Source organism: Ovis canadensis, chromosome 7 (assembly GCF_042477335.2).
Source record: "Ovis canadensis isolate MfBH-ARS-UI-01 breed Bighorn chromosome 7, ARS-UI_OviCan_v2, whole genome shotgun sequence".
NCBI lineage: Eukaryota > Metazoa > Chordata > Mammalia > Artiodactyla > Bovidae > Ovis > Ovis canadensis.
The window spans coordinates 37,095,844-37,107,090 of NC_091251.1; the positions used below are offsets into that span (position 1 = coordinate 37,095,844).

At 43.6% G+C, this 11,247-nt stretch overlaps 1 protein-coding gene across 2 annotated transcripts; it reads right to left on the reverse strand.

Annotated features, from left to right (window-relative positions):
- Positions 1-862: 862 nt before the first annotated feature.
- Positions 863-3,697, reverse strand: RNASE10 (ribonuclease A family member 10 (inactive)). 2 transcript variants are annotated; one of them, XM_069597419.1, is made up of 2 exons: positions 3,599-3,697; positions 863-2,001 (listed from the first exon to the last, which is right to left on the reverse strand). In XM_069597419.1, exon 2 carries the CDS (start codon positions 1,968-1,970, stop codon positions 1,332-1,334), a length of 639 nt encoding a protein of 212 aa, XP_069453520.1. In that variant the 5' UTR covers positions 1,971-2,001; positions 3,599-3,697; the 3' UTR covers positions 863-1,331. The 2 variants fall into 2 exon arrangements, with proteins under 2 accessions (XP_069453520.1, XP_069453519.1); XM_069597418.1 differs by having other exon boundaries at positions 1,332-1,975; positions 3,599-3,683.
- Positions 3,698-11,247: the final 7,550 nt, after the last annotated feature.

Consider the following 11,247-nt stretch of genomic DNA (forward strand, 5'->3'; position numbering starts at 1 on the left):
GACGGAGTAAGACAAACTTTTCCTTCCTCCAGTCTCCCATTTATGGATGTCCCTGACTCTTGAGTGTGTTACTGTCTAGAAGGCTAAAGCAGAAAAAACCCTAGGGAAAGGAAATCTCAAAATCAAGTCGCATAGTGAATCCTTATTGCCATTTTCAAAGAGCTCTTCTGTACCCCTGCCTGTCTAAATTATTTCCTGATAGATTTGAATTCAGAGGAAATAGGCTGGGGCAACCACTTACACCCTCTATTTATTCAACCCCATAGCATTTCTCCTCTGAGTAGATCCAGTCTCTTTTCTGCTGAAAATATTTTTTCACCAACTTTCTAGTTTTTCAGAACAAAAAAAGGAAAGAGGTACTGAGTAAGAATAAAATTCTCTCCAATCCCATTCATTCTACATCTACTGAGCACCTAATGTGAGCATTATTCTACTTATTGGACATAGTTTTTAAAAGACAGTTCTCTCTTCTCATCAGTCTCCTGACCCACCCTCCCTCTAAATCCCTATGCCAAACTCTTTATAAGACCAACATCTTCTTACCTGGCATGGCATGAGAGATCAGTGTTGGCTGAATGAATTTCTAAAAGGATTCAGAGAAAGAGTAGGGAGAGCCCCAAAAGAAGAGGAAAACAAGACTAGGAGAAAGTGGCTGGGGTTGAGGGAGAAACAAAGGGAGGGAAGAGAAGATGCAAAATGATAGGTAGTAAAAGATGGGAGAGAAAAGAGTTGAGAAAGGTCAGGAAAATGAATGCTGTCTTTGCCCCAGAACATGTTTGATCTCAGTCTGCACCACCATAGTGCTGTACCAAGGTGATACACCTACAACCAGGGGTCAGGAAAAGAAACTTTGTCCATATGGTTTTTCAAATACAGTCACAGGTAGTCACTTTAATTTGCATCTACAGCAGAGAAGTGCTTCCTGGGAAGCCCAGGAGGTTTATGTGAGTGCCCTAGAAGCTCATGGTGGCTAGCTGGGAAGGACATGGGTAAGGATGCATTAAACCCTTGTACTTCACACCTAAAGGCCTCCAGACCAGGGAACAGACTAATGACCAAGATCATAAAAGAGAATGTCTTATCTTTTTCCAGGACAAGGGATAGACTCCAAGAGACAGAACCTATAGAGATCAGACATCATCACCCTCTTCTGCCATGTCTAATCCCAGGAACAAAATACAAGTTGGTTGAACCCTAGGGAAAGAAGATTTATATTTCTGTATTCCTCAGAATAGTCCAGCTTCTCTTGCAGAATACTTAAGGATGAGAACAGTAAGGAAAAGGAGTGAAAGGAAGACAAAAGTGAGAAGGTGAAGAAAAGAAAAGTGACTTCACGATTTAGATGTTATCTGGACTTTCATGTCACTACAGGACATAAGAATGTACTTTTCAAGAATAAAAGTTACATAATTACAGTGAGGAATCACTTGGCCTGATTTGGATAACTTGCAGAATGTCAAATCAAAAGGACGGGGGCTTTTGTGGCATTTGCCTTCCTTGAGATCACAGGCAACAGCAGGACTCTTACAGACAGCTTTGACTGTATCTGGTTCCTCATGGATAAATACGTACTGGGGTATGCAAGGGTGGTCTTTTGACTTCAAATTCGGTGCCATCAGGGCATTGCATTCCCTATCCATCATATCAGATCTAAGATAGTGTTTGTTGCTCTGTGAAAGAACCTCAGCTCTGAGCATCCTGTCTCCTCCAACGTCATCTTCATTGACGATGGTGTCTTCGGGTGGCACCACTTTGTTGCTAACCAGCAAGGTTTCTGTGCTTTGGCTGTCTAGTCCCTCCTTGGTAGCCTCAGCTTTGTCCTGTGAGTCACTGGACAGAAACTCATCCAGTAGCTGATCACTTTCCTCCAGGACAGCTGCGGCCATCTGGAGTCCCAAGCCGAGGCCCACCCCTAGGCCCAGCAGCAGCAGCAACATCATGAAAAAGATCTGCACCAGAGTCAGCTTCATTTTGCCTGGTGGGAAGAAGGGAAACAGAGGACTGACTTTGAGATGAAACTTGGCTCCATTAGAGATCCTAAACTCCCCGAAACCCCAAGAGCATAGTCTTTGGGGTCTTCTCCTCCCCCTTCTCCACATTACCCATCCCTCACCCAAGGCCGGGACCCTTTCTCACTCTTTTCCCATTCTCCTGCCCTCTCGTTCATTCCTTGTTGCTGTGGAATAATATGTGGATCCTGCAGTACTGCAAGATGACCAGGGAAGCTGTTCTGTAATTGGTTCACATATGCGGAATCAGGGGGGAAGGTGGACATCAACTGACTTTTAAACAGAAATTAGTTCCAAGTCACCAAAAAGAATAGGTAAAAAGACAAATACAGTGTCACTTTTTCCTTGAGAGAAATTCTTGTAGTAACTCTTATTCTCAATAAAGGACTAGAATTACCATAGGAGACCAGCTCCCTATTTTTTTTTCCAAATTTATTTTTGCTCATTCAAGTATTTATTATTCTCCCAGCTACCCACCTTCCCCGCAAAAGATCAAAAGGAATAGAAAAAGTACTATAGTTCATTTTCACTCCTAAGTTGAGGCTGATGGGGAAGGGCGATTGGGCAGGGGACAGTGTGGGGAGGGAGCCAAATTTCCCCTTGCTAAAACTGCATCTTGTCAAGCCAAGTCTTTTCGACTATTATAGATCTCTTAGCACGTGGGTATTTCCTGCTACGTGGGTATTTCCTGATGATTAGTTTTTATACTCTTTAAGGAGGATAGGGACTAAGAATGAAACCAAAATAAACCAAACAAATGAGCATCTGAGTTCCCCTACTAATAAGGATCCTAAAGAGGCTGAGAGAAGGAGTGTGTACCTTTGTCCTGCTATGCCAGCTTCATGCTCCTATCAAAGACAGACCATCTCTACCAGAAAAAAATCATTGCTATAAAAAACATTTTGGGGACAATTGATAATATAAGAATATTGTCAATGGAGTAGATAGGAGTGCTATGTCAGTGTTTGATATGTGGAATTTGAAATTTATACTACAGTTGTCAAAGAGCTTATCTTTGTTCTTAGAAAATTAATCCTAAAATATTGCTCAGGGGCATGATACAAGCAACTTACTCTCCAAGATTCAAAATAAAGATCATATGGGGAATTCCCTGGCTGTCCAGTGGTTAAGACTCCATGGTCTCACTGCATAGGGCCTGAGTTCAACCTCTGGTTGGGGGAACTAAGATCCCATAAGCCAGGTAGTGTGGCCAAAAAAAAAAGGTAGATCATATATATGTCTGTGCATGTGTGTTTACAGAAAAAGAAAGAAAAATGGTTTAATGAGGGAAAGAACAATTTTAAATATCATGACTGGACAAAGGGTATTTAGGAGTTCCTTGTATTATTGTTGTAACTTTTCTGTAAAGTTACAAATATTAAAAATAATTTTTTTTAACCATGATGCACAGCTTATGGGATCTTAGTTCCCCAACCAGGGATCAAACCCAAACCTTCCACAGCAAAAGCATGAAGTCCTATTCACTGGACTACGAGGGAATTCCCTTCAAATATTTTTAATTTTTAAAAAAGAGAATTTCTCATGTTTTTCCCTGGAGTGCCTAACGACACTGTGACTTACCTACATACCTAGATAGCTTCAGAAATGCGTGTGTCTTCTTGGTTTCCAATTTTGCCCCTCCCAGGTTTTCCTTTTCTCGGAAAAGTACCCTGGATGCTGGTCTGGAGAAAAATGGTTATCCTCTTGTGGTTCCTGTGCTCTTAAACCCAGACTTACTTCCTACACCCATTTCCACTCCCACTCCCCCTACCCAGCACTGAATAAACACACAGCCAATTGTCCTTTCTGCTCCCACGAACACTTTGAAGTAAGGCCACTTGGATATTGAAACAGATCCAGACATCCAAGACAGGAAATGTCTCCAGTCTGGAAAACTGCAAATGGTTTTATTTACCCAATCAATTGTTCCACTTCTGAGTTATACCCTCTATCCTGTTGTTCATAGCAGCCTGACCTTGCCCTTAAATTTCAGTCATTTCCTTATATTTTCTACATGTATTTCCTTTCAACTTTCCCTGTCATTTCTGAAATCTCAGAATCTTTGGACTGTATTTGGTTCCTCCCTCCAACATGGCTATTTTGCTTTTTGCATTTTAGAACTGTATCATGACTTCATGAGATTTGGCTATTTGAGTCAATGATGATTGTTTACCTGTCTTTATCTATGAAGCCTATCCCAGCACTCCATTCTCCAATTCCTGTTTCCAATCCTCAGCCAATAAATTCATGTCAGGTTTTAGAAACCTGATGATTTAGTCCTAAATAAGAGAGTATCCATAGCAGCTATCAGTCCCTATAGCCTTGGTGAATAAAGTCAAGAGGTTACAGTGTTGATTCTACTCATTTCTTTAGCTGAATGTGACATCATGAGATATTTTTAAAGCATCCTGGAGCTCATTAAAGAGGTATGAAAATCCTCTTTAGACATAGAGAACTTTAGGAGGATGATTTGCTGTGTCTTTCAGGCAGGAGTTCTCAAATGGTGGTCTAGGAACAGCTTCTGTGATCTGCAAAGTTTATCAGGCTGAATTCTACACTGCCGATGTTGATTCACAACAGTAATAACAGCGTGCATGCTTAGTCGCTCAGTCATGTCTGACTCTTTTCAACACTTTGGACTGCAACCTGCCAGGCTCCTCCGTCCACGGGATTTTTCAGGCAAGAATACTGGAGTGGGTTGCCATTTCCTTCTCTAAGGGATCTTCCTGACCCAGGGATCTAACCCAGGTCTCCTGTCACTATTGCAGGCAGATTCTTTACCCACTTAGCCATGGGGGAAGACTAATAATAACAGCAACGAACTGTTATGGAGCAGTTACTTCAGGATGGGCACTTACTGCATTTCACCCTCCCAATTTGCTCATGCTATCTGTCTTTGGTGTCTGTTCCGCCCTTTCATTCTGACATGAAGGCGGAGTAAAGGTGCTTCTGCTGAGCCCAATAGCTGTCTGCAGTCAGCAGGGATAAAACATCCAACTTTATACACCATTTGTTTCTTTATGAACGTTAACTCGTGTCAGACTCTTTGCGACCTTATGGACTGTAGCCTGCCAGGCTCCTGTATCCATAGGATTCTCCAGGCAAGAATACTGAGGTACGTTGCCATGCTCTGCCCCAGGGGATATTCTCCTTCCAGGGATCGAACCCACATCTCCTGCGTTAGCAGGTGGATTCTTTACCGCTGAGCTATTGGGAAAGCCCCCTTTTAATTGGTTACTATTAGGGATTTGATGGAGAAGGAAATGGCAACCCACTCCAGTGTTCTTGCCTGGAGAATCCCAGGGACAGAGGAGCCTGGTAGGCTGCCATCTATGGGGTCGCACAGAGTCGGACACAGCTGAAGCGACTTAGCAGCAGCAGCAGCAGGGATTTGAGGGAGAAGGCAATGGCACCCCACTCCAGTACTCTTGCCTGGAAAATCCCATGGATGGAGGAGCCTGGTGGGCTGCAGTCCCTGGGTCTGCAAAGAGTCGGACACAACTGAGCGACTTCACTTTCAGTTTTCACTTTCATGTATTGGAGAAGGAAATGGCAACCCACTCCAGTATTCTTGCCTAGAGAATTCCGTGGACAGAGGAGCCTAGTGGGCTGCTGTCCATGGGGTCGCACAGAGTCGGACACAACTGAAGCAACTTAGCATGCATGCATGCATTGGAGAAGGAAATGGCAACCCACTCCAGTATTCTTGCCTGGAGAATCCCAGGGACAGAGGAGCCTGGTGGGCTGCCGACTGAAGCAACTTAGGAGCAGCAGCATTAGGGATTTGAAATTGACCCTTGATTCTATATGAAGAAAAGATCTATGTCTGTGGTCTAAGTATGACCGTTAGGCTGGACAGGTTTTTAAACTTTATTTAATTTTTTTATTTTGGGGGCTGGGCTGGGTCTTCCTTGCTGTGCAGGCTTTTCCTTAGTTGCGATGAGCAAGGGCTACTCTCTAGCTGTAGTGCATCAGCTTCTCATTGTAGTTATCTTCTCTTGTTGCAGAACACAGGGCTCTAGGCCTGTGGGACTCAGTAGTTGCAGCTCGTGGGCTCAGTAATTGCAGCTCCTGGGCTCTAGAGCAGAGGCTCAATAGTTGTGGCACACAGGCTTAGCTCCACAGAATGTGGGATCTTCCCAGATCAGGAATCAAACCTGCGTCTCCTGTATTGGCAGGCAGATTCTTTATCACTGAGCCACAAGGGAAACCCTGGATAGGTTTTTATTCTTGTTTTTCCCTTTTCTAGGCTACAGTTTTCACATCTCCTGTAGCTCTTCATAGGGATGACATAAATACTATGCAATGCACTGCATGTAAAAGGGTAAATGTGTTAGCTTTTGTTATAATAGTTACGGACTGCTGCTGCTGCTGCTGCTAAGTCGCATCAGTCGTGTCCGACTCCGTTCGACCCCATAGATGGCAGCCCACCAGGCTCCCCTGTCCTTGGGATTCTCCAGGCAAGAACACTGGAGTGGGTTGCCATTTCCTTCTCCAATGTGTGAAAGTGAAAAGTGAAAGTGAGGTCGCTCAGTCATGTACTGACTATGGTGGAGGCAATGAAGATGATGGCGACCTCCTTCAAAAGGTCCCATGTACACACTGCTGCACTCAGTGCCCCTGACCCTGCAGCCGGCCACCGTCAGCCCACACCTCCACTGAAGACTCCTGGGGACTCACGGGCAAGTCTGGGTCAGTCTCTTGTGGGGTCACTGCTTCTTTCTCTTGGGTCGTGGTGCACAGAAGGTTCTGTTTGTGCCCTCTGAGAATCTGATCACAATCACAGAAAACTAACCAAACTGATCACATGGACCACAGCCTTGTCTAACTCAGTGAAGCTATGGGCCAAGTCATGTAGGGCCACCCAAGACGGAAGGGTCATGGTGGCGAGTTTTAACAAAATGTGGTCCACTGGAGAAGGGAATGGCAAACCACCTCAGTATTCTTGCCTTGAGAACCCCACGAACAGTATGAAAAGGCAAAATGATAGGATACTGAAAGGGGAACTCCCCAGGTTGGTAGGTGCCCAATATGCTACTGGAGATCAGTGCAGAAATAATTCCAGAAAGAATGAAGAGATGGAGCCAAAGCAAAAACAACACCCAGTTGTGGGTGTGACTGGTGATCGAAGTAAAGTCTGATGCTGTAAAGAGCAATATAACATAGGAACCTGGAATGTTAGGTCCATGAATCAAGGAAAACTGAAAGTGGTCAAACAGGAGATGGCAAGAGTGAACATTAACATTTTAGGAACCAGCGAACTAAAATGGACTGGAATGGGTGAATTTAACTCAGATGACCATCATATCTACTACTGTGGGCAAGAATCCCTTAGTAGAAATGGAGTAGCCCTCATAGTCAACAAGAGTCCAAAATGCAGTACTTGGATGCAATCTCAAAAATAACAGAATTATCTCCGTTTGTTTCCAAGGCGAACCATTCAATATCACAGTAATCCAAGTCTATGCCCCGGCCAGTAATGCTGAAGAAACTCAAGTTGAACGGTTCCATGGACTACAAGACAAAAGCATAGGACTAGGCGTATAAAGCCATGAGACAGGAGAAGACTGAGTGTCAGGAGAAGGTCGATGTTCTACTTTGTTGCTTTTTTTTTTTTTTTTAAGACAGGAAAAATAACAGTTTGCTTTTTGATAATAAAGACCAAGCAGAGAGGAAAAACTGATAAGGCAGGAGAGAAAGCAAAGAATTGTTAGAGCAATGATTCTGAGTGCTCAGACTCTGAAGGCGCCTTGCCTGGGTTTATGAGTGTAAATGTGTTATTTTATCTGTGAATTACACTACAGGATAGTAAATGGGGCATACCACATGTTTTGCTATGAAAGATTGGATCTGGTGATATAGTTGAGAACCACTGGTTTAAAAGAATTAGTGGTGGTCAGGGTTGTTTCTCCACTGTGGACAAGGGAATTTCCGCATCATTTTTCAGTTGCAAGTGTTACTCTTTAGTGATAATTGGCTGCATATAAGAATCCAGGTCAGCCCTGGGCTGGAAGATTTCCAGTTGTGAGGAGTTTCTTAGGATGGGAGACAGAAACAAAAGAAGGGAAAGAATGCTAAACAATGTCTTACTAATAAGGAATCTAACTCTGTGTGCCAAATAAATATTAGCTTTTTTTTCCTAGAGTTTTTGTCACTCACACACTCTCCAGATACACAAAAGTCTTGGTTTGAGGGGGGTCATTTTTTTCAGAACTGGAAAGATTATTTGAGATGACCTGATATCTAAACACAGACCTTCATTAGATCCCAGAGTGCTCAAACGTGTGCAGAACTTAGCATCCGTTTACCCTAACCCACAGAACACAATGAGGTCTGGTCTACTAAGGGTATTTGGCAAATATCTTGCTAGTGAATACTTCCTTATTATATTATGTAGTGTAGTTCTTACAGAAATGATTCTAGAGGTTATGCTCTGCTCAAGCGTGGCCAGCTGAGGGGACAAGTAGACAGTGAAACCTAACACATGCTCTGCTTGACAAACTGTACAAACTGGAAGAGAATTGACATCCCTGAGAGGAAGTGACTTTTCTTCCAATTCATGCAAATGTGGTGATTAGGTTCTTTTCTGCCTGAGCCACCAGGGAAGCCGTTAGGTTTTCTGGAGACCGAAATAGATAGCTTTGCATTTTGGCTCGGAAATGACTTCATATGACCCTTACAACTTCTTCACAAAGCCAGAAGCTCTAGAATTTCTTCCTTCCTTCCCCCTCGCCCCCTCTCTTTCTTTCTTCCACCAAGGACTTCCCTGGCAGTCCAGCGGTTGAGACCCCTTACTTCCACTAGTGGGCGTGGGGTCGGATTTCTGGTCAGAGAACTAGGATCCCTCATGCTGCCCAGTGAGGTGCAGCAAAAAATAGAAAAACAAAAAACCGAGGCCACATTGGTAGTGGGTGGCAGGGTGGAAGAACAGGAACGGGACCCAGATCTAACGACTCCCACAGATTGTTCTTTCTCCTACACTATCCTCCTTGCCCCTGATAGTTTGTTCCAGCTGAAGTCATTTCCTCATGGATCTAGAGAACAATCAGTTACCACTGATGCCCAGAACTATCTTGCAAACGTAAGATAGATATTTTCAGCTATTGTTGAGAATCGTAACTTCACATTTGTAAAATGTGATACACAGACTGGCTTGCAATTTGTAGAACCCAGCCCTTCTAACCTCTGCCAGATCTTTCACTCTTATAATTCTTTTATCCCCCTCTAATCACTGCAATTCTTAGATATCAATCACTCTAATTCTTGCCTGGAGAATTCCATGGACAGAGAAGCCTGGCGGGCTACAGTCTATGGGGTCGCAAAGAGTCAGACACGACTGAGCGACTTCACTTCACTTCATTTCAATCACTGCAACGCTCCTAATTCAGGCTTTTACCTCTTCAGGTCCTGACTAGGCCTTGGACCATTTGGTAGATGACCCTATGGGGATTTTATTGCACTATGTCTTGTTCTTTCTAAATGAGTGACTTTGGCAGCTTCATGACATTGGAGGAGTTTTGTTAATAACATATGATCCATGAATGAGCCCACAACCTGATACAACAGGAACTTTCAGAACCAACAAAGTCTAAATAATGAGCTCCCCCAAATCACGTCCGACCTTTGACTCCGCTATCCAAGCTCTCTGTCCTCTCACGGCCTACACCTTTGCTACACCTTTAGGAAAGATGCCAGCTCGCTGACATTCTGGATTGTATTCTGTACAAAAATTACGCTCATCCGTTTTTATCAATCAATGTACCATTCACTGACTTCTTTGAAACAGGTTTATAATTATCTTTTGAGACATTTTGTATAGCATTTAAAAAAAATGATTTATTAACTGGTTTTGCATGCCAAAGAAGCACATAAGTTTCCCTGTAAGTTACACTACAGTAAGTCCCCTACATACAATCCTTCAAGTTGTGAGCTTTCAAAGAGGTGAACGTGTGTTTGTATGTGCAATCACGTAAGTTAGTTCACTTGTCTGGTGTACACTGCCATGTGCATACATCCTCTAGAAGTGGTTGTGCTTTTGTGTACTTTACTGTACAGAGTACAGCAGTACAGAATCTTTCAAGCCCGGGATGTCCGAAAGCAAATGTAAAAGCAGAAGTAATGTAGTCGGTACTGCTAAGAAGCACCAAGCAATGGTGGAACTTGCTGGCCAACACAGGGAGCTAACTAATGAAGACCTGATGGAACTGGAGGCCCAGAGAAAGGATGAAGAGAGACAAAAGGAAGAAGTGACTGAAGAATCGAAGAGTTTTACAACACAGGAAATGGCAAGGAGATTTTCTCTATTTGAGGAGGCACAGGACCAGAACATAGAACAATATAGGAAGGTTGCAGCAGGCATTCATAATACAATCCAGGGCTACCGTGTCATCTGTGATGAGAAATAAAGGGCAACTACCAGACATCACTGGATTGTTTTTGCAAGAGGGTGGATAGAAGTGAAGGCTTCTTTCATGGCTCAAAGGTAAAGAATCTGCTTGCAATGCAGGAAACACAGGCAGAGTTCAATCCTTGAGTCAGGAAGATCCCCTGGAGGAGGGCATGACAACCACTCCAAGATTCTTGGTGGGAAAATCCCATGAACAGAGGAGACTGGCAGGGTACAGTCCATAGAGTTGTAAAGAGCTGGACACGACTGAAGTGCCTGACCATGAGCATGACGAGACGGAATTGAATCCAGCCAGGAAGCAGAACCTGTGCCATCAGCGTCAGGCATGAGTGAAATTGCAGCTTGCCCTCTGTCTCCTTTGCTGATGATCCTTCAGCTCTACCGTCTCACCCTTCCTCTCTCTCCTCCAGTCAGTAACTCTTCTTGCTTGTTCATTGGAGCCAGCATCTGTATGCCAGCTGTTGTACTGTACTACTGTACTTTTTAAGATACTGTACTGCAAGATTAAAAATGCTTTCATTTTGTGTGTGTTCATTTTTCGTATATTACTTGTGTAAAAACTAATATAAAAAAAACAGCCCATGGGGTCGCAAAGAGTTGAACATGGTTGAGCGACCTTTACTTCACTTCACATGTCCACGGGTGCAGAAACCAGGAGTACGGAAGGCCAGTTGTACGGCGCCATTCTATGCCTACAAGGGACTTGAGCATCCCTGGATTTTTATATTCATGGGGGTCCTGGAACAAATCCCCTGTGGATACTAAGAGATAACAGTACAGGTTTTAAATTAACACCACTTAGGCATCTTTCATACCAAACCAGTGAACTGA

What these genes read in the sequence shown, in the direction of transcription:
- RNASE10 (XM_069597419.1), bottom strand. Translation starts at nt 1,970, where the DNA reads ATGAAGCTGACTCTGGTGCAGATCTTTTTCATGATGTTGCTGCTGCTG.